The 24,379-nt window shown below is 37.8% G+C and overlaps 1 protein-coding gene across 2 annotated transcripts in view; it reads left to right on the top strand.

The window, feature by feature from the left end:
- The window catches only part of GASK1B (golgi associated kinase 1B), a 41,582-nt gene extending 18,637 nt beyond the window's left edge, over positions 1–22,945 (top strand). For both annotated transcript variants that reach the window (XM_081224515.1, XM_081224516.1), the window contains exons 4-5: positions 17,070–17,296; positions 20,318–22,945. In XM_081224515.1, coding sequence (XP_081080641.1) covers positions 17,070–17,296; positions 20,318–20,525 — 435 coding nt within the window. In that variant the 3' untranslated portion in view covers positions 20,526–22,945. The remainder of the gene's footprint in view (positions 1–17,069; positions 17,297–20,317) is intronic.
- The last annotated feature ends 1,434 nt before the right edge of the window (positions 22,946–24,379 follow it).

The raw sequence follows: 24,379 nt of genomic DNA, 5'->3' as shown, positions 1-24,379 counted from the left end.
GGTTGTATTTGGCAAGCCTGGTACCACATCACGAGATGTTATATCCTTTTGGGAAATATTCAGAAATGTCCCTTGGCCCTCATATTAATTTCTGAATAAGTAATTCTTCAGTATTTTACTCATGGAATAGTCATACCCATCATAGATACAATTTACTGAGATAACCCATCAACAGGTCTTCAAGATAGAGAGTCTTACCCCACTTGGGAGGTAAGTAAACCAAAGTTTTTTGAGGTTAAGTAACTCACCCAAGTTCTCACAACTACTAAAATCTGGGGCTTGGAATCCTGGGATCTGTTGACAGTAAAAGTGTCTTTTTTCTATTATTCCACACTGTTTCAATGGTCACTTGGCCACATACCTTACAGCCACCATTTCCCCTGTTTTTTCCCAGTAATTCTTTGTAAATATGTCATTAAGATTAGACATTGGAGAATAATAAATATTGGCCATCTACATAACTGAGTGACTTGATGTTTTATAGGTTTTTTAATAACTCTTACCTCCGTGTGATGTAGATCTCATGACTCTCCCTACCCCCTCATTCCAATTCCTGCCTTCCCCTTCTTCCACCTTAGAAAAACTGGTTTTCTGTTTTTGTATTGTTAAGTAGTATATTTGTGGCAATTTAGGACTACCTTCCTACAAAAACGTAGGAAGAAAACCAGTTTAGTGCAGGTTAGGGTTTAGGAACTTCGAGAAGAAGAGATGATCTCTGGTGTCTGTGCCTCAGAGCCACCAGTGGGAACTGAGTCGAGAGCAGGCCACTTGGTTTGGCAAGGAGTCACCGAATATTGATGAAAAGGGCAGCGGCGAGACTCAGGCTGGGCTCCGTATATGTATACCCTCATTATTCCATTTAATTAGCACACTATCTCTCTGAGGTAAGTACCCTCTCTCCATTGTACAGGTAGGGAAACTAAGGCATAAAGAAGTTCCTGTCAAGAACTGTGAAGGGTCTGAGGTCTTACCCTGCTTGAAAGTTAACAAGTTAACCAGCCATAGATGCTAGCAGAAGACAAAAGCCTCCCGGGTCAGCGACAAATGACTTCATCACTCACGTTCCTCTGCCCTCAGGTCCCACTGGGGCGATGTGGAGTCGCCCCACTGAACGCTACACCCAGTGGGGTTTTGTACCTTTTGAGGAAACCTCCAGTCTTATAAGAGGCTGCTGACACAACTGCCCAACATTTGCCCCAGAAGGAGACATTATCTTTATTATCCTGGTCAGGAAACAAATCAGTCTTCCACCCCAGAGGGAGACACACTTTGTATCTTCCAAGGCTGTTTGCTATACTGACATCCTTGAAGAGATAGTGCAGAAGAAAACTTGATATGAGGTGTGCAGAAATGCCATAGAGAACTGTTTCTCAAGAGTTACCTCTCTTGTTTGGTGTTACTTAGCTAGTAAGTTCCCAAATAGAGATTTTAGCAAGTTTGGCTAACTGTATTTTTCATATTTCTAACTATTATTACATAACAACTACCAAGTTATTCTTAGTTTAATGGAAGATGTTGGTGTGATAACATGTAGTAGCAATACAGTGGAGAATGGAAGAAGGTTACTAGGGTGAAGTAGGTAAGGGTATTCCCTATGGGGAATGGTCAGTATAGATGTTGAAGGTCCTGGGGATGATGACTATGGTAGGCGGTGGGGGAGGGAGAGGAGATTCATGAACTTCGTGGTGAAGTCTACGAGAAGGGATAGACCTTGAGGTTTGCAGCTGATGAACAGAAGAGCTAACCTATAATGATTAGATGGCAAACCCTGTTAGAAGTTGTCTCTGGTGACATTTGTTTTAATTTTGGAACCTTCAGCTAAATCTCAACCTACCATCTGTCTTTATCATTCTGCTTTCTGTTAAGGGAAGCTCCAACCATCGTTCAACCAATGAAGATATATTTGTGCGACATCTGCTGTGCATTAAACCATAGAAAACCACCGCAGGGGCAGCGAAGTAGTATGAGATGGTTATCCCCACTGCTGCACGCCAAGTTTGGTTTTTAAAACATTACTTAGTTAGGAGACTATACTGTATAAAGCAAAAATATAGATCAATGTAAGGATGGCTGGCCGAAAATAATATAAGTTCTTACTGTTATGCAGTCAAAAGAAGAAGGAACTTTTGCCATAAAATAGTGAAGGAGAAAGTTCGAGTGGGATCATAGGCTGGGAATGATAAAGAGGTTGGGGAAACCATAAGAAAGAACATGGGATTGGCAATGTTCCTATGATACTTAGTGCATCCTAAATACAGGCATACCTCAGAGAGATTTTGGGTTTGGTGTCAGACCACTACAACAAAGCCAATATCACAATAAAGTGAATCACACAAATTTTTAGGTCTCCCAGTGCATATAAAAGTTATGTTTATAGTATATTATAGTATATTATAATCTCTTAAGGGTGCAATAGAGGGAGGAGTCTTTCTCATCCCCCATAATTCATGAGGATAAGACATTTGCAAGACTTTAACCTGGAACCATCCAAGATAAGACACCAAGATTGGAGTTCCCAGTTTTGGCTCTGGTTAAAGCACTGAATCGAAAAGTCAGAAGTTAGTTTGACTGTTAAGAGTTCATTTGGTCACTGTTTACAAAAGTAGATCAAACTATATATACAAGGGTGGCATCTGTGAGAATGGATTTACATTTTTGACTCATCCAGCATTTATTTGTCCCAAAGTCACAGACAAAGGCTAATTTTCTCTAGATGTTGCAGTGTTTCACAATTCTACCAGTAATGTGCTAGACTGTCTGCTTCCCTCTCTCTTACCAACTTTGGGAAGTGGAAAACTAATAAATGTTTTTGCTGATTTTATGGAGGATAATGGGGTCTTGTATATATTTCCAGGTCCTTCATTACAAGTGAGGTTGAGGATAACATATTTTCATACATTTATTATTTGTGTTTTTTTTCCTGTGAATTGCTTGTTCAAATCATTAATGTTTTTATTGCATTCCATAACTTTTTTCTTATTGATTTATAAAAACATTTTTATGTGATGAAAGTTAGCCATTATCCAACCCTAAATGTCTCAAATAATTTTTCTTACTTTGTTGTTTTTCTTTTGACTTTTAAAAAAATTTATTTATTTTTGGCCGCGTTGGGTCTTCGTTGCTGTGCACAGGCCTTCCCTCTAGTTGTGGTGAACAGGGGCTACTGTACGTTGCAGTGCGTGGGATTCTCATTGCAGTGGCTTCTCTTGTTGCAGAGCACGGGCTCTAGGTGCACGGGCTTCAGTAGTTGTGGCATGCGAGCTCAGTAGTTGTGGCTCATGGGCTCTAGAGCGCAGGCTCAGTAGTTGTGGCATGTGGGTTTAGTTGCACCACGGCATGTGGGATCTTCCCGGACCAGGGCTCGAACCAGTGTCCCCTGCATTGGCAGGTGGATTCTTAACTACTGCACCACCAGGGAAGTCCTCTTTTGACTTTTCTAATAGATTTTACTCCAGAGATATTTTACATTTTTTGTAAGATCTTATTTTATTTATTTTTTGCCTCTTATATTTAGCATCATACAATGTTTATAGAGAGATGTTTCTTGAAAATGTTTACTGAGCAAATAAATGAATAAATGAACAAGCTTAGGCCATTTTTCATGAATACCATAATAAATAGTTGTTTTTTATACAATAATGCTTCTCATCAATTACACTGAAATTTTTATTTTAAAGTCAAATATATGCCTTATTTAAATGGTGTTTGGGAATATGTTGGATTATACTCGGTGGATTTTGTGAGCAGTCTTAGAAAAGTTATGCCTGAAGCAAACTGAAATCACTTGCTCTGATGCTACAGCAAGGGCAAGGGAATACAGAACGCAGTTGTTAATTTTCTGTACACAACATTCTTTCTGTTTCACCCAGTTAACAAATCGACATTCCCAAAGGCTATGGCATTTTACTGGGTCTGTTAAATATGATAGAGGCACAAGTAACCTTTTATTCTTGAAGCGTGGGTATCTGAACTGAGTGGATAAAAATTCTCCCCCATTAGGATGACAAAGGGTAGTATTCTAGAGAGCATTTGAGTTTCCAAGATTTGGTCAAATTCCTTTCAAAAGATTAAATAAAATAACAGAAGAAGATTAAGGGGTATAAAACTTGCTTTTTGACCTCAGATATAGTCTGTATAACAGTTAGAAACTGAGATTCTGGAACCAGCCTGCTAAGTTTGAATTCCAACTGCTAATAACTAATTTTTGAACATTGAGAAGCTACTTAACCTCTCTTTGCCTTGGTTTCCTCATCTGAAAATAGGAATAATAATATTGTTTTTATAGAGGGCTATTTGAGGATTCAGTACTTCTATACACATAAAGGATTTAGGATAACGCCTGTTACACAAGAGGTGTTCAGTGAGCATTTCATATTAGTTAAGAAATTGATCATCCAGAAATAATAGTAGAGGTAAATATCGATATAAGAATTAAGTAAAATATTTTATCATTATTTTTACTTATTAAATTATAAGTTATTCCCAAACCATTTCATTTTTTTCTACTCCCGTGTAATATTTTCAAACTTACAATTAGATTTTAGCCTATTAAGTTTTAATTATTTTTGACTAGTCTGTCTTCTTTAATAAGCTATGAATTTCTCAAGGGCAAGTCCCTGCCTTATTCAACTTTGTAACCTTTCAATTAGCAGCAGTGTGTCTGAAAATGTCACAGTTACTCAGGGCATTGTTTTTTTTTGATCAAAGAAAACTTACCTAGTTATATCAAAATATTAAATCCAAAGTGCCAAATGAACCAAATGCAAAGTGGATAGCTAGTGGGAAGCTGTTGTATAGCGCAGGGAGATCAGCTTTGTGCTTTGTGACCACCTAGAGGGGTGGGATCGGGAGGGTGGGAGGGAGAAGCAAGAGGGAGGGGATATGGGGATATATGTATATGTATAGCTGATTCACTTTCTTATACTGCAGAAACGAATACAAAATTGTAATGCAAGTATACTCCAATAAAGATGTGGGAAAAAAAGTGTTAAAAGTGAAAGAAATAAAAGCGTACTTGCAGTAAAGAAGTAAAGTTTTGTTAAAGGCAGATAATGAGATGTTTAGAAAATGAAAAATCAACTGAATGGAAAATATTTAATGTTTTTTCTATTTAATAAAGTTCTCCCTGTATTTATATTTTTTGTTTATTTGATGGGAAATTGAAGGGTATTTCCATAGAGAGGGACCAACAGAGAGGTGACTTGGGAGTTGTTTAAAGAAACTAACACTACATTGTAAAGCAACTATACTCCAATAAAGATGAAAAAAAAAATTCTACAAGTTTTCAGTTCACTAAATTCATAGAGAAATGGCATAGAATAGCATTTATAGAAAACAGACTTGGGTTCGAATCTCAACTTCTGTAATAGACAGCTCTGTAACCTTGGACAAGTTTATAATGTCTCAGAGCTTTAATTTCTTTATTATATGAAAACGAAAATGATTTTACTTCTCTTGGAGATTTGTTCTGAGAATACCACGAATTATTGCACATGAAGTACTTGTCCTGGTATCTGGCTGTCAAGGGCTGAATGTTTGTTCCTCTCCAAATTCTGTGTGATTCTGAACCCCCAAGGTGTTAGTGTTAGGAGGTGGCGCCTTTGGTAGTTGAGGAGGTGCTGAGGACAGAGCCCCATGAATAAGATTGGTGATTTTAGGAGAGAAGCCCAACTGGGCCCCCCAGTCCCTCCTGCCACGGGAGACCCAGTGAGGAGTCGGCAGTGTGCAGCCCCGAAGAGGGCCCTCACCAGAACCCGAACACGCTGGCACCCTGATCTCAGACTTTCAGCCTCCCGAACTGTGAGAAATACATATTTGTTGTTTATAAATTTGTGGTAACCACTCAAGGGACTAAGACACTGATGGACGGAGAGCAAGTAGTCAATAGATCAGCACCGTTATTGTCTAGAACCACCCTGTTTGTAAGAATCTGAATTTACTGTAAGTATATATATGTATATATAGCTATGATTTCCTGAATTTCTGAATACTGCAAGCCTTTAGTGGTAGGGACCATGTAAGACTGTCTTTGAATTTTCTACAGCATAGAGCTGCCCATGGTAGCCTTTGGTGCTGTAGGAAACCATGAGGGCGTGGAAGGCAGTTTCCATGGACTTACCATCCCGGTCAAGTTGGGGTGAAGGGTATTTTTTGCATAGATGGGGGAATTGCAGACAATACCTTCTTCTGTGTTTGTTAACTGCAGGGTCCTCAGCTGACAGAATTTGAGAAGCTAGCTGGGATTTTATTCTCAGATTCTGTTCCGTGAGGTCTCCTCATCAAGACATATAAAACATACCAAAGAACAGCAATGAACCTAACAAATATCATGTTTCCAACTTCCAGAATTGTCCTGTCAACTTCCTGTGCGTATTTGCTTTAAGAATTTCCTTTAGAGATAGAAATACATTAAAGTCAGTTAAGCTCCCTTCGACCATCTCTTCATGTTCCTTCCTGCACTTTCTCCCTGAGCTGGTCACTGTCATGAGATTAGTATACACCTTTTCAGCCAACTTAAAAATTATTTTACACACATAATAAGTGGATATCTGTGTATGTGTTTTTTAATTACATTCTGTAAATGCAGTTGACTACATGCATTTTCCTGTGACTTGTCATTTCCATCTTTTAAAAATTGCTCCTACTTTTAACAATTAGAGAGAGGCAGGGTCCAGCCAGTCTGTAGCTTTAAGATGCCGGAAATGGGGGGTGGGAGGTGGAGATTAGAGGGGCTTCTATTCTGGAGAGTATAGGTCTGCAAGGCAGCAGCCAAGAAGTTTCCCCAGGATTGGAATTGGAGTCTTAATGCGACAAATACCACATTAGTGCTTTTGGACTCTTTAACATTATATGAAAGGCTTTGTTTGGCTTCATAGGTGTTGTATTTAAATAATTTGCTTTACAACCATCTGTTCTATTTTTCCTATAAGCATATGTTAGTACTTTTCATTTTACTTTATAAACAAAACTAGGAATTATAAGCATACAGGATACTGCTTACAGGGTTCAATTAAATTCAACAAACTTGGACTGAGGGATTTCTGTGTTCTAGCTAGAGAATTCCCACCCAATCTGTGGGCCTCAGGCATCATTTCAGATTTTGTGTCTTGAATCTGACACAATGTCATCTCCAGGCCTGGGAACTATTGTTCTCTCATTTCTCAGTGTGATTCTTTCCCAGAAAAGATGGCCCCTTTGTTGATTCACACACCCAGTTCCATCTAGGAAGTTGGTAAAGTCTCCTCCTGCAGAAATAGACCTGTTAGATCATCCCTCCCACTAAGGAGTTAGGCCATCTCAAAACCTCGTGGAGATTAGGAAACCAGCACTATTTCAAAAGGCAAATAGTTTCACTTTTTATGGTCCTTACACGGAATGTACTTCTGTGCTAAAAATTCTCTACAAGAACATGACAGGATGGAGAAAGTAAATACAAAGGCCCTGACCTTTGTCAGTCTGTCTTTTGGGCTTCGACATCTTTTCTCTGGTGGAGACGTCTTAGAGACCACATATTCTCACTCCACAGAATTTAAGCTATTTATTTGATTTTTCAAGGATGCAACTTTGAAGATAAAGAGCTGCCACACCAACCCTAGTCCGTGACAGAGGTGTAGCTTACTGGCCACGTGGCCTCTACAGCAGGAAGGTATTTCTCTGGATCCTGGCCCACTTCCTGTTAAGGGTTCTCTGTGTCTCAAAGCATCTCCTTCCTGGGAAGAAGCACAGAGTTGCTCAGACGTCTGCTTCCAACTTCAAAGCCTTTAGAATTTTATGTATCCTTTCCACCTACTGTCTAGCATTTATTCTCAGAGCTTTCTGGCATGGATTATGCTAAAGCCTCATTTGTGTAAAATGTGGGCTGGTTGACATAGGTCTTTGCTCTTGTATCTGTCGGAATCAAAGGAGAAATGTCTGGTCAAATACATTATATTCATAAACTTCATATTGCCAAGTGACAACCAACTGAGCATTTCTGGGTCAATTCTAATGTAATTGTTAATCAAAGCACAGTCTATTTTCCTCAATTACAGGTCATTTTTGCTTATTTCAACCCTTGCCATGGAATTTTTAGGTTGTGCTGAAATTGATTAATGCATGGTCAGTACACATCAATCCTAAATCTTGTATCCATAGCTGGGCTGGAGAGATCAGGGATTAGAGGAAGCCTGTGTGATTCCATAAATAATCTTTTGAGACTCAAAGATTGTTTAATGCACTGTTTGAGCTAGCTTTTGGGATTGGCTTCGCCACTGATCCTATGCCATGGAAACACAGACAGTTTGAAACCATCCTTGACTGCTGTTTTCCAGAAAAACAGGAGGTCTAAGCATTGAATCTAGATAAATCTGCCAGGAGGTAAATAAGGAAACAGTGGAAAAAGCAAACCAACAGTATTGCCATATCAACAATGAGAGGGCAAGCAACTATTTATCTGACTCAATATATATATTTTTTGTATGTAATTATTTTCAAAAGATTCATGGTTTGTTTTGCCCAAGGAAGTAGACTCAGAGAGGTTTAAGGGAGAGCTGGTCCATAAGCATTCTATTAGTGCCAGGCTCTTCCCAACCATATTCAAAATGTTTATAGACACAGATAACTAAAGATAAATGGGACTTTTCACATTTGTTACTGATTGTGGTCATATTGAATGGGAATGTTTGGGGTGATGGCTTTTCTGTGGCCCTCTCAGGGGGGTCTGTGAGGTCACAAAACTCAGAGTTTTTGCTTTTTTTTTTTTTTTACAATATTTACAAAATTTGCAATCATGGGTGAATCTGTTGGTGCCTTGGGATGAATCGAAGCTGGCACCAGACTCTACCAAGAGTTGTTCTCCTTTCATGGCCAATGGACCCCTGTGAAAAGACACGTGGAATGAATGCCTGATGCGCTTAAGAAAGTCCTTGATGAAGCAATTAAAAACTGTTAATGTTCTTAAGTCTCTACCTGTAAGTGTACATCTTTTTAATATTTTGGGTGAGCAAGTGGAAAGTGTATATAAAACACTTCTATTGCTTCCCACAGTCCAGTGGTTTTCTTGAGGAAAACTGCTTATACAATTGTTTGAATCAGGAGCTCAACTCATTGCTGTTTTTTCTGTTAACACCATTTTAACTTGCAAGAACAATTCCATTTCTCTTATTATTTTTTTAGAGATACAGCAATTTCTTGTAAAAATATGTTATGTTAATATGTAATTGGTGTATCAGTGTTATTTTTAAATGAGTTAATATGTAACTATTCAATATTGTTCAGTTTTAATTTCTATATGATAAATAACCCACATAAAGGAGGATTTTGGGGGGCTTCAATACTTTTAAGAGTGCCAAAAGGTTCTGAAATAAAAAAGTTTGAGAACTCTGGCTCTAGGGTAACTTTTCTGAAATAAACTCACTTTTGCCTGTATAGTCTCTGGTAACTTCAGCGTTATGACGTTTCTGTAATTCTAAGATTCTTTGATTTTGATTTTAACACTCTGAGCTTTTTACAAGATACTGGATCAGGAAAACATGGAGATCTGGCCTGATTAGAGGTCTTTTAGTAATTAGCTATCTGCATTAGACAGATTTCAGTAGGAACTGGCGTTCATTCCTTCATTTTTTCCAACAGACATTTATTGAGTATTTTCATTGTGCAAATCATGGTGTTGGTTGATGTGGAAGATACACAGTGAATCATATCTAGAGGCATTCGATTGGAATCTCTGTGAAAGCAGGAATCTTGTCTTCTCCATGATGGGAGGCAGTGTGGAAAAGGCAGAAGTTAGTAGAAATCCACATCATTCTCTAGCTGTGTCACCTTGGACAGGTTACTTAGCCTCTCTGAGCCTTTTCTTTATTTGTAATGTGATACCTAACCTTTTGGTTTATTTTGATAATTAGTAACTGCATGATATAAAATGCTGTTGCAGTATCCTGGGATTTCATATCTAAGCTACATAAATGGCTTTACTTTATAGCTATTTGCCAACCCAGGGAACATAGAAACAAATACATTTTCAAACAGGAAATTCTATACATATGTGTAAAAATAATCTTTTTTTTAAAAAGTCTAATTTAGTAAAGCAGAATTTGTTTATTTATTTTCTCTTTTTTTCCCTTCTAGTTTTATTGAGGTATAATTGACAAATATAATGCATATACATAAGTGTACAATGGGGTGATTTGATTTACATATACGTTGTGAAATCTTTACTACAGTCAAGCTAATTAACACCTCCATCACCTCACAAAGTTACCTTGTGTGTGTGTGTGTGTGTGTGTGTGTGGTGAGAATGTGTAAGATCTACTCTGTTAGCAAATTTTAAGTGTACAATACAGTATTATTAAATATAGTCTGATCCTAAGAACTTATTCATCTTCTAACTGAAAGTTTGTTCTCTTTGACCAGCATCTTCCATCTTCCCGACTCCCCAGCCCCTGGCAATCTACATTCTACTCTCAAGCAGCATTTATTTTTAAAGAACCAGAAAATAATCAGTCTATCTTTCTTATAAAGAGAGCTGATTTCCATAAAAAATAAGTTTCAATAACTTTGGGGTATGTTACATTAGGTTGTGTTAATCATTGTTAAAGAAAAACTATTCCATGGTGCTTGTTAAAGATGGTAAATCAGCCTTTGTTCAGGACCATTGCAATCCCGCACTGCAGTGGGATAGTACAGTGGGGAGAGAGATGGGGCTGAACCCAGAATACAGCAGTGCAGGTGGGAACTTATAGCCAGGGGGCAGAGTAGGGGTCATGGGGTGAAAAATGGCTAAGAGCAAACATCCGGGGGAAGGGGAGTTCCAGGTAAAGTGGCTTAACCAGATTCTTGCTAAAGATAGGTACTCAGACAGCACCTTTGGGATGGTGGAAGCTGAGGACCCAGGTTAGGTATTGAACATGATAAGGTAGCTGTAAGGTGAGGGCTTCTGGTTAAACTGACTTTGCAGGGTTCTTGCTGAAACTTGATTTTATAAGGAAGTGCGTGAAAAGCCTAGGAGAAAGTTCAGGAGCCTGACTTTTGTCAAGCAAAGAATCTTTGTCACCATAATCAGAATTGTGTTTTAGTATAGTCATTTAGTTTATCTTTATTCATTTTTGTCACTATCCTTATAATAAAATACTACATAATAGAGGAAAATAAAACAGATAGAAATTCCATAAGAATGCTAAAAATGAATACACATCAAGTCAAGCAAGGGAAAAGCTTTGAATAAACTGTTCTCTGAGATGTAAATGTACATCATTTAAAAATTATTGGCAACCCTGTTTAATGTTAACTCATTAAAAATGCTGTTTCATTTCATTGAAAGAAAGTATTTTTAAGAATGTGTACTTATATTAAGGTTATTTTATTGCTGTTTTAAATATTTGCTTCATATGAATCCATTCTATAAATCAGAATTTCATAAAATATTTACTGTTTTTCTTAGTCCAAGTGCTCTTTGTAAATCTTTACAAGAAGGTGGGTGTGGCTTGGACAGGCTATTTTCATGCAGCTCTGCTTGTGCAAATTACAGAACGTTAATTTTCTTTCTCTAAAAATAGATTGTCACTTGCCTGGTGACAAGTGACTCTTTCCAGAGTCTTTCTGTGGCAGAATGATGTTTGACTTCTGGTATTTATTCAGAGGTACATGAATTCAAATATTGCATCTGTAGAAATAGATCCAAATGTATTGTAGCATTAAAAATAGTTTTACTTATATATAAAAAGACACTGTTAGTCTTTACTTATGATTCAGTAATGGGACAGAAACTGGAGAGTCTGCATAAAATTGGTATACACTGATAGTTATTTTTAAGTGTGGAATTCTGGAGTATAGGTGGTGTAGAGCCATGACTGCTGTTTACAGAGGCCGAGGCACAGGGGAACCGATGCCCGTAGTTAGATATATGTACCGCAAATGATTTTTACTTTTCTCATCGTTCACCAGCTACTCTGCTGGTCAGATTTGCATGCATACTCATTTAACAGGCTACCTGCTGCCATGGTAGCACAGAAGAAAAATGAAACCTATTATTTCATGAGGTGAGAGTTCCCTAGCTATACAGGTGCAGACTGGTGAGAAGGCTGCTTTTGCTTTTGCTTTGTTGAGCTCCCAAGGTATGGGCCTAGGTCTGTGATCACAAGTACCATAGGGGCCGGGGTGCTTGTCTGAGGTTGCCCTTCTCTGTGATCTAGTAGAGATCCACACACCCACTAGACCACAGGGATCCAAATCTGGTTCCACTGATAACATGGCAACAGTGCATTGACTGACATCAAGACAAATCCAAGTACAAGGATTTTCCAACGTGAGTTATTAGCTGACAAGTAAGGAAGTCCATATGCTTGTGTTTCTCTTCCTAGGGTGGGGGTGACAATTCTCACTGTTTTTTTGCCTGTTTGAGATAAAGTAAGTACTGAAAGTTTTCTCTCCGTGAATTTTCTAAAAACAAATGAGGTGTCAAGTGAGATCACTGGAATTCAAAGGAATCTTCCAAAAAACTGCAAATTACAATGCTATTGTTATTTCTGTCACATGTGTGTGTTGTTTTTCAAATGCCTCTTGCATGCAGGGTGTTCCATGGACTCCCCGTGAGCTGTGAGACTCCATGGTCCACAGTTAGTGAAACTGAACCATGTAAAGACGCCAACCAGGAGCAAACGAGGAGCACAGGCAGCGCTGCTCTTTGCTCCCTGCCAATCTTTCCCACTCAATTCACTGGATGCTGTTCTAAAAAGACCCACATCTTACTCTGCCAGAATCATTTTGTTTACTTGAGTCTTCCCAAAGAAGACAATGTTTTGGAGGAGTTTTGTAAATAGTCAAATGCAAAGTGGATGCTATCGGGAGATCGAATCTCCATGTAAAGATCGAATAATCCATGTAAAGAATTAAGTGCACAATTCCTGGCACATACCAAACACTCAGTAAATGACTGCTATTATGTTTTTCATTATTAATATTAGCAGCATGTTTAGAATATTTTTATTGCCTTTGTTCAGGCAATAAAATTAATCATTTAATTGCTTTGCTCTGAGGAAAAAGAGATAAGAAACTCCCACAGATCCACTTTTTGAAGACACAGGTAGAAAGGGTGGGGTGCAGAAGTATGGAGAGTGATTGATTGGATTTCTGCATATTTCTACTGGGCCTTAGAGAGCTAGTCAGGGCAGCTGAGGCATCCTGGTATGGGATCTGGGTACATAACTTGAGTCATTCTTATGATACTTTTTCTTACAGACAAAACTCACACTACCAAAAGGAAAATGGGATTTAAAAAAGAAACTTGAGAAGAAGGCAAGATATCTAAAAATATCCCCATCAACAAAATATTTGGCAGGAACACCTGAATTTTCTGAGTATAATTTTAGTTAGGTAAACTTTGAAAAGATATATTTTCCTAAAGGAGGAAAGAGTAATTTTATAGAAAATCATCATTGGCAGGAGTCTTCAGATTCAGAAGATCAATTTTGCAAAAGATTTTCCTTGTTTTAAAGAGTAAGAAGATGCGAATTTGAACAAGTTGTAGTAATGGTGATCAACATCTAACTGCTTAACTGACAAGATTTACCCCCAAATAGGCTTCTTTGTAGGATTATTATCTAAGAACATAGACATGTAGATGGTAACTATGGTGCTTGATCATGCGACACTTAAATGAAATGATTGTTTTAATGTGTGGACTAAACAAGTACATATATTAAAACCATATTTATGGATATATAGATGTCTAGGATGTGCTTTATTGGGCCTTAAAAAGTGGGTAAACTCTCCTCAGTGTAAGTGGAAATATATTCAATATATAACTAAATTAAATGCCAAGCAAAATGGTGTTGAATTTAAGGGAGTGGATTATGGCTTTGTGGTCAAATTATTTTAGGTACATTGAATGTCAATTTGAAAGGGAGACTATAAACAGAATTCTGGGAAGAGCTAGGAACAAGATTTAAGAGCTGCTTGAGCCCTTGCTAGACAAGGTTATTAATACAAAGACATAATTTACTATAGTTGGATGCTAAGAAAAACAAAGTAAAACTCAGAGTATTTAAAGCATTGCAGTCTGATTTTCTATCTGTAGGTGTACACACACACACACCACACACACTCAACATGTGTTAACATACCCACCAGGTACATGCATAGATCTGAATAAAAGGAATGAGAAACATTTTTGGAAGAGAAGTTAAGCTGAACGCACACACCCACTTTCAATAACAAGGTCTGTGAGACTTTAAGGGCACAACAGTCTGACAGGGAAGTGGTGAAATCATCACAGACTGTTGAGTGATTCAAAATGAGATCAGACAAAACACTTTAAAAGTGCACTGTTTGAAACAGTCCAATGTTAGAAGATAGTAAAAAGATGCCCTAAGTCGGTCTATCCCACTTCTAACTTTTAATGCTTTCTTTTAGTTTAAAAATAGAAAAGTATAATATTTACAGAAGTACTAAATTTAGGCCTGAACATTAAAGTGCTTATTATTTAGCAATAGCATATATGATACTCATGTCCTTGTTGTAGAAACAACAGAAATACTGCTATATGTCTTGGTCCTTTCCCGCTACTAGAAATAAAAAATGAAGAAAGAGCTTAGGGTTCAGAGCACCATTTAAGAACTTGCTGGTAGATCTGTTGTTAAAATTTAAGTTCTATTCTAAACACACATATCCAACACAACACACCTTGATTTTGTAGCCAAAATGAAAGAGGATTAAGTATTCCCCCCTGTATATAATGTCATTATAATTGGATAAAAACATATGAAGATGATGGGAAAAGTGTAAAGGATTCTTTGAGAATTATTAGCTAATGTATATCAAAAAGAGACATTGGAAAGTGACTGGCAGTATATTTTTATAGACAAAATTTGTCAGCCCACTCTCAAAAATCCTCTTGAGTTCAATAAGCAAAGTTTTAAAACCCCACCCCAAAAAGGGGGGACATCGGGTGAGAAGCAGCCTCCAGAAGAGTTAATTTTACATCCCCCCTGACCCCCCCTATGGTAACTTAAAAACTGGTGAGCACATACAATCTCTCTATATCGTTTGGTTTCTCTTATATTCAAAGGCAGTCAGGTTGCTACATAAAATAAATCAAATTGAGAAGAAAGTGCTCAGTACATTTTTCTAATAGTTTCCAACTTATACTTTTTTCATTTAACCTGCAGTCATGTGGTTGGGCATTCTTGCCCACCTTTGGGAAACTTTGAACCAGCCCTGCGAACTCATCATGCCCTGGAGTCAGCCGATGTGACATTTTTGGATAAACCACTGGTTAGGTTCATAACCCTATGGATTGGCTGCCTGGAGCCAGCTCTGCCAGAGCCCTTCCTGATCTATAGACTTTCTCAGCCAGCAATGTATCCTCTGAACTGTGCAGGTGCTCGTGGTTCATGGGCCACCCCATCCCATGTAACTGCTTTTATATAAACCTCATAGAAAATTGGCCTATGCTAACTTCTCTTATAATTCCTGCTTCCCAAAGTGTGCTATTTGATACCAAGTCTACTTACCTGCAGAAAACAGAGAGGAGGGTACTTTGTCCAGTTCTCAAAGTTTGCTGTGGTAGTGAGACAAGATTAAACCACTTCATTTTCCTCAGGAAGTAGTGCTGGTGGAGGGGTGCTGGCCATGGGTGACATTTGCCTTGGTGCCTGGCCCACTGCTAGGGCGTAGAAGATGTTACATAAACATCTGTTGCATGAATGAATGAAGAGTTGTTTCAAAGTAGGCTCAATTTTGGTACTACTCTTTCTGCATCTGTTCCTTAGCAAGTGGCCACAGCCCCACAGGATCTGCAAAAACCCAGGAAGAAGAGAAAGGATGGGAGTTTAGTGACAAAAGAATAAAAATGACACTCTGTGTTGAGCCATCTTTTGAATGTTGAGCGTATGTACAATCTTCGACTAGCCTTAAACTATTCAATGTGACGTATTGGGGGAAAATCGTGGCATTTTGAAGACAAACACAACTGTGTCTGAATCTTAAATTTGCTACTTACTAATATTTAAGTAGCAGAGCAGATTATTTAACCTCTGTGAGGCTCAGTTTTCCTTCACTGAAATGGAGAAATTACCTTTTGCCTTGGAAGCTTGTTCTGAGGTAAATCACTTCATATAGTGTGTGCGTTGTGTCTCAACAATAGCAATGACAGTTTTCTTTTTTTTTGGAGTATCTTCTAGATGCCTGGGTCAGGGCTGGTGTGTATCCAGACACTTTCATTAATCTTCCCACTAAATGCGCAAGGTGAATAGTTTCATTCCCATTATGCAGATAATTAAACTGAGAGTCAGTAACGTAAAGAGATCTATACAAGGTCGCGGAGCTGAAAAGTGTGAGAGAAGAGACTTGAGTTTAAATTTATCTAACTCCTGAGCCTAGGCTTTTCTTTACCCTGATTAATAAATACTATTTCTTCCCTTGCCCAAAAGAAATGGAAATAACCCAATTCTCCCTTTCCTAGTTAATCTGTTTGCCCTCTTCTAGAGGGTAGTAGCCCTATTACCCACAATAAACACCAATAGGCCCAACTGTTCTGCTCATTCTGCTTACTTATTTAAAATCTAATTGTGGGCTCCATACATAGAGTGTTCTTGGCTATCATTACTGGATCGCACATCTTTTCAATAGATTTCTTCTCTGTTACTTCAGGTTAGACACTGCAATACTGAAATCCAGAGAGGTTAGTGGGTGCAGTAAACTTTTAGAGCCTCTGAGATAACTCAGGTTCTCTGGATGTGTCAAAGTACAATCGTTTCTCTTTTCTGTCCCGAGTAGCATCAGAGCAGAGATTCTTCTGGCCATGCATCGGTGTATGATGTCAGTGGGAAGTCTGAATATTAAGGGTGGAGATGCTTAGCTTGGATGATCTGCCTTTGGAGCTGTTAGCAGATCTGGCAATGCTTAGACCCATCGCTGAGTCAGAAGGATATGAACCTTGGACTTTAAGTGTTGCCTTTAATTAAATGAGCCTGGCCCCAATTAGATTCTGGCAAGTCAAGCTATTTAGAAAGCACTCATTCTTTGGAAATCTTCTGACTTTCCCAAGTTTTGTTTTTACTCAGCATCTTGGGTTTGTTTTTGTTTTGCCTTTTCAGATTTATAATCGCTTAGATACAAATTGCTGTGGGTTCCGACCTCGTAAGGAAGATGCCTGTGTACAGAGTGGACGGAGGCCAAAGTGTGACAACCAGGATGCCGTGGCTCTAGCCCACATTGTCCAGCGAAAGCAGGACCCAAGGCACTTGGTCTTTATAGACAACAAGGGTTTCTTTGACAGAAGTGAAGATAACTTGAACTTCAAACTGTTAGAAGGCATCAAAGAGTAAGTTTCTTGATGTAGTAACCTCTGCAGGACATTACATTTCTCTTGAATAAGTAGTAAGGGCTGGAGAAGACTCACATCCTGTGTCTGATCAATTTAGCCCTTAAAGAGAATCTGGGGATGGAAGCCCAGAGAAGGGAACCAAACCCAAGGGGAACAGAATTAGGGTGCCACCAGGTTTTACCGTCACTGACCTGTGCAACCTACAAAGGTCCTGTTATGTTTCACCTCCATCATGTTGCTTGACCCTCACTGTGAAAATCCATGTGGGTGAGGTTGGAGTCATGTGGAGGTCTGTGGAATAGGAAGCGGCAGAGCAGGGGTGAGCAGGTGACAGGGCTCCATTACCAGGGCACAGGACCGGGGAACTAACAGACGGGCTGATATTGACAAGGCAGGATGTCCAAAGGCAGAATAAACTCAGTGACTTTGATCAGCGCATCGGAAGTCAGAGCCAGTCAGCTGAGTAAGACATGGTAGTCAAGGATAATGGCTGTTTAATTCAAGTAGGAGTGTTTCTGAGCATTTGAAAATCCTTCCATTGACATAGATTATGGGGGAAAGTATCTTGAGCTTACACTCAAGAAGTATTTGGAAATATAGGAAACTAAGACACTCCATAGTGGCAGGAATCTCACTGCAGTCTGAGCTATTCACCCCCAACCATGGAAGTTGAGGCTACATTTCAGTGCTCCCCCCAATAAGCACACTTCATAGTCTTTGTACCTTAGTGAGAAATCAGGGTCAGTAAGAAACTGGGGTGTGTGTCTGAACTTGAAGATAGAAGGGTGCTTTAGTGAAACAGTCAACCAGCCTTTTGTGAAACTGAGTGACAGCTGGGGACACATGAGCGAGCCTAAAATTGAGGGTAGAAGGCAGGTCTTCCAAGTCCAACTCCAGTAATTTTTCTGCAGTGACTCTTGTTGTTTCTGCTGTTCCTATTTCTGTTGTTAATAAAACTCTGAAGCATATTTCAACAATTCTTCCTAGCTCCATGAATTAGGTAATGTGGATTTTATGGTCTTTTGACACTAGAGACAATGAGAGTTTCAGGAGCCCCACTTTCATGAGTTTTTGTTGTGTCTTTTCCTGTTAATACTCATTCTTCGCATCTCTTTGTGGATTGAAGGTAGAATATGTGGATTCTCTTAGATTCTCTCCTCTAAGTGTCTAAGCTCAGGAAATTTTATGTGTAGGAAAGTTTACATACCGGAGGCATCACTTAGTGAGCTGGTATTATGGGGTCTTCTTTAAATCCCTGCATTTCCTCTTAGAATTAAGTGTATGCCTGGAGAATCCATCTATCCTATACATTCATAAAAATATGAATAACGTTTTATTTATGCTTTCAAGGAGGATTTAACCTTAAATGCATTATGAGGAGTAATGAGTTTAAAGTTAAATCTTCTTTGAATATGTAATTTACCCATTCAACAGCAAAACTGAAGACTTTGCTAACCCAGATTTATGCATAGAATATTTCTATTAATCAGTGTAATGCAAAGTCAGGTAATTTTTTTTGATTTTCCTTTATGTAAAGGATTAGTCGCTAAAGAGATCCATGGTTTTAGCAGTTTCATCTCGTACATTCTGCAACAGCTAAATTAGTTCAAGGGCCATAGAATTTATAAATCATGGATTATTAGTACTTCATAGAGGAAAAATTCTTACTTAATTAGTACTATGGTCACTCAATGATATAGGACATGTCTTTGGGGAGCTCAGAGCATCTGATTAGCATACTTTAAGCATGTCCAGCTCTGTGGCCTTTGGTCTCTCTGCAGCATCAGAAATGCTGGAACACGTGGATTGCTGTATTCCTGCTCCCACAGCTTGCTCCACTGACTTTTGGAGAAGGTGCTTAGAGGCCTGAAACTCCTGGCAGACTGTACTCTTGAAACAAGTATATGTTCTGTTTCAGTTTTTTTTTTTTTTTTTCTGTATGAGGGCCTCTCACTGTTGTGGCTTCTCCCGTTGTGGAGCACAGGCTCCGGATGCGCAGGCTCAGCGGCTATGGCTCACGGACTCTGTTTTAGTTTTTATATGTTCTGTTTTAGTTTTTAAGGAACAACTAAGTTTACTGTTACACCCCAATATTTGTACTGTGCTTTCATCAGCATTTTAATGAAAGCTTGGAGAGAGGCCAAATTGGAGATGCAGCAAAACATTGCAGGTAATTTTGAACCAGAAATTTTACTAAGTCCTTCAGATAATGTATATGCTAGACCCCTGGCTTTATTCTTCCTAAATGAAGAGCGGAAATCGCAATGCAGTCTCTTTAGATAATTCAGCAAGGATCCTTTTAAATTGACCTCAGGTTTTCCAGAGAGATGCTTCATTGTGGAATGCCCTGGGTCTCAAACTTGAGTTTTGCTAAATTTATTTGAAAACAATTTAGTATTCCGGTTTAATAGAATGTTCCCAGATTTTTAGAAATCCTGAAGTATTATCTGAACCAAGGGCAGTTCTTTATTTAATTGGGCATTTTGGAATGATTTCTTTCTTTTTACTACATACATGTTGGATTATTTCTCATTAAATTCAGTCATGCATCTTCTCCTCTAGAAGAGTACTTTACTGAAATTGTCAGCATTTTTCTTCTCATATTTCCTTGCATAAAACCCCATGTTGACACTTATAAGGTTACGATTCTACTTGACTGATTAAAGTGGTTTCTATGGGTGCAGTGGAGCTTAAGATTGAGCAAAGTATTTTTCCAGGTTATCAGAATCCATTCTAATTCCATGCCTCTCTTTGCCTACATATTATAACCTTAAGTTAGACATTGGTATTTATGTCAAGTTCTCAATGGTATAGAAAATGAAGTTCCCTTGAAACCTATTCTTCTAGTATGTAATTATTAAGAGATGTGTCAGCTTGACAGTGACAAAAAATGTTTTGATTCTCAGGGTATTATCTGATAGTGTGATTTCTGCCAGATTAATGAAGGACAGAGCCATTGGGTAAGGCATAATATTTCCAAGCAATTACGAAGAATGAAATATCATTTTCTCTTTTTAGGTTCCCTGAATCTGCAGTTTCTGTTTTGAAGAGCCAGCACTTACGGCAGAAACTCCTTCAGTCTCTGTTTCTTGATAAAGTTTTCTGGGAGAGTCAGGGAGGTAGACAAGGAATTGAGAAGCTTATTGATGTAGTTGAACAGAGAGCCAAAATCCTGCTCACCTACATCAATGCACATGGGGCCAAAGTGTTACCTATGAATGAGTAGCAAAAGGTCTTGTGGCCAGAGGTCTACATATATTTATGCATTTTTGTTTTGGGGTCAAGTACACAAACCTCAAGTCCTTTTAGGGATGAGGTAGTAGCGATGAATACACAAAATAAATGAATTTAATCAAGTATATATGATGAGCCTGAGCACTATAAGCAGACTCTAAAAGCTTTTACAATTATACTGCGATAAAAGGTGTACATTTCCCTTTAACACCATGACCTGTCAGTCGCAACATCTGAGCACAGAAAGGTTGCAATTATTATCCCATCTAGTCGTGTTAAAATACCTGTCGTGTTGGTTAATAGGACAGTGTGAATCAGAGGTAGTGACTCCTTTAATAATTTGCTGCTCTGATGGGAACAGTTCTGGACGTCCTTCCGTTGCTAATTGTTAGAACATGGAGCAGTCTCAACACTACCCACAGGCAACTCTATGTTGGAAAATGGAGGCATATGATCTGCAGAAACCTCAGAGTCTACAGTAATTCTTAGGAGAAATGGCGGTTTATTTGTAAACCCCCCCAGTGTATATTCTATTGTACCTATAAATGATCAGCCAGCTCTGTGATCCTGAGCTCAAGAATTGCATTTTCCATTCCTTTTTAGAAAGGTATTTGTTGCCAGTATAGAAACCATCCATATCTGAAGATTTATACGTTAGGTAGTTTTGCTCTCTCAGTTTTGCTCCAACTTACATCTAGTGGCTTAGACATTCAACGGTTATAAGGTATTTATACATGTGAAACTATACTTATAGAGTATCTTTTTGTTAAGTGGATGCTCTTTTTACACTTTTTATCATCTTTACCAAGGATATACTATAATTTCTGTATATTTCATTAATAACAGTGAGTTTCTTCTAATTTGCTCTGGGTAATTATATTTAAACCGAATTAATTGATATTGTCCAGATATTGACCATAGGACCGGATACTGAATGTGTTTAAATATATTGTTTGGCTTATTCTAATATGAAAAATATGAACAACATCAATTAAAACCCCATGCTGATCAATTCTCCTCAGTGAAAGCACATGACTAGAACTGAAACAGCCAAAATTATTTAGGCTCAAATAATTCTCTCCGAACTCTACCCACTTTTTAATGAGGTAGAAGGATGTGAAGACATAGTATTCCTGTGTTGAGTCTTCATGTCCTTGAAGGTGTCCACATAATGGTGTTTGATAGATGGTCACATAGAGATTTCAAATCCTGAACAAATCAGTATTACCCTCCCCCCATCCCTTATTAAGAAGCTACTCTACTGACTTCTTCTTTCAGTTTAAAAATACAATTTAAGAATGTTTATAATGCATTCTATCCTCTGTTTTCTCAGTTCTGCATGTTATTCCTAAAGTGCACTCCATTTTCTGTGTTCTGATCGAGGGTCACTCAATATCACTGTAAATTAGAACTATTGAAGACATTTTGATAAAGGCTAACATATCTATAGATTATAATTTACACTAATGAATGGGGCAGAATGTCAAAATAGCATGTTGAACACAAGAGAAGACAGACCAAGGGAAAAGGAATCATTCAATCATCTAATTATAACTTTTCTAGGGTTGCATTCAAGCCCTATTCTCAGTACCTTCCCTTGCTGGCTGACACTTGGAGAGCTGGTCTTCAGATGATCTTCTCTTCACTGTCTCCTCTGTAGCCCTGAGTGCCTCCCCTGGTCCTAGACATTCAGTGTATGCTTGGACCCTCATGAGTCTCCACTTCTACCTGCTGTATTTGGGCTTTTTAAGATCGCTTTATGTCTCAGTAATCAGCACATTAATGAAAAATTGGCCTAACAGAAGTCTGGAGATCCAGACTCTACTTTAAAATAACTCTTTGTCAAGTTGTCTTATACCTTGTCTTATCCATGTGGCATATTTGCATTTTAAAATGCTTTTTATGGAATATACCATCTTATGCATATTTGTGAAATTGATGCTGGGAATTCCATGTTCCTCAGAAGCGGCTTTAATTTTGCATCTCAAGCTACACCATTTCGGGGTAGCTTGGCCCTCCCACTAGTGGGTCTTATTGTAAGGTCCAGGAACACATGTTTATTTTAGTCACCTTTGCTTTTCCACAGTGTATTTTGTTTTGGAATCAGTGAATAATTCATGCTGTATTATTTTTGAATAATGGATGACTGAAGGCCAGGCTTTTCATTCTAATAAGTAATACTCTGCTCTTACTGAAACTAAGGGAATACTCTGTGCCTTTCAGGTATACTCATTATGCTATGGTTTGGTTCACATAGCACATTATGGGGTTTATTTGTAACTTGAGAAATTTAAAATAGAGCAATTTACCTGGGCAGACATACAAAAGCTTATTCTTATGTGATTATTTTTAAGCTGATATTATGAAAATAAATATCTAAAAAATGTATAATAAAAAATATTAGAAATTAAAGATGTGTGCTTTTTATTTTATAGGTGTTTTTTTTTTTTGTTGTTGTTTTGTTTTTGTTTTTGTTTTTCTGTAGATGGGTTGCTTTTCAGAAGTGAAGTCTAGGAGAATGTTTGCTGCCTTCATCCATGATAAAAGAAAAAATTGAATAGTCAAAAATTATACTGGATTGTGTTTGTGTATGCATGTATTTGATATCATTAACAGTGATTTCATGCCTTCTCTTGGTGTACATTTAGCATTGTTTTATGTGGTATGCAAATTAGTTAACAGGTATCATAAACTAGAAGAAAACACTAATTTGGGGTTTTCTTTGCTTTGGGTGAGTCTTACCATTAAGTTTAAAGTTTTCTTCATAGTATTCATATTTATTAAGCTTATTAGGCACCTGGGGAGCTTATTGAAATAAAAAATGTTTTAGACTTATGCTCAAAATATTTATAATCCCTGAACTTGTGTAACAGCCTGTTTATACCATTGTACTTTTAAATATACATTAGATTACAGCTCATGACTAAAATAACCTAGTTGTAGATTCATCTACACACTGTCTTATGAAATTCTAATGTTTATCTTAGCACAGAACAAATAATACCCATTTAGGACACTAGTCTGAAAATATGATATGGGAATTGTACGTGGGTCAAATAAAGATGATGAAGACCTTTCTCTAAAAACTAAATAGTGTCATCAAGAATTAAGAACTTTCATGAATGAAAGATGATTCGACTTGTCAGAGAAGTTTCTGGACACTTGGAAATAGCCAGAAGTGTTCTTTCAGTGCAAGGTTGGGCTTGATCTTTTATTGAATGGACTATTTAACAGTGCTCTAAAGCAGAGGTTAACTTGTCAATTTTTATCCCAGGGAGATGCAAATAATTTCTGTCTGGTAGAAGAGACAACCCTAATGGTTTTACAGTTTATTACCCTGTTGGACATTAACCAGTTTTTATATCTAGTCCAACAATCTTATCCTAACATAGCCTGTAAATATTTAGCTTTGAAATACTCTTTGAAATGATTTTACCATCTTATTTGTTCCCTTGTTAGTTAATTATTTGAATAAAATCTTTGACATATGTTCATTTTACATTTGCATAGGAGTTGCAGTTCTACCTTTTTGAAAGTTTTGCTTTAATAAATTTTTGACTGCAGAGCCAAATAATTGTATTTTCTTGAGAGTCATGATTTAAAAATTTTGAAACTTTAACAACTTTCAAAACATAATAAACATAATTTTAAGAACTGAATGCTACCATTTGATCAACAGCTTATTTTCATTTAATCCTTTAATTTATTAAAAATTATTACTTGATCATCTATTGAAAGGTCTGACTCAGACGATTTACTGGCAGACTTTGTTTTGTAGCCTAAAAATTCACATGGTATGTGAATGAAGTCACAGAAATCCTTTCTTACATCAGCGTTTCATATGGT

Source organism: Mesoplodon bidens (assembly GCF_964165515.1).
Source record: "Mesoplodon bidens genome assembly, chromosome: 1".
NCBI lineage: Eukaryota > Metazoa > Chordata > Mammalia > Artiodactyla > Ziphiidae > Mesoplodon > Mesoplodon bidens.
This window is presented reverse-complemented; position numbering and strand designations above follow the sequence as displayed.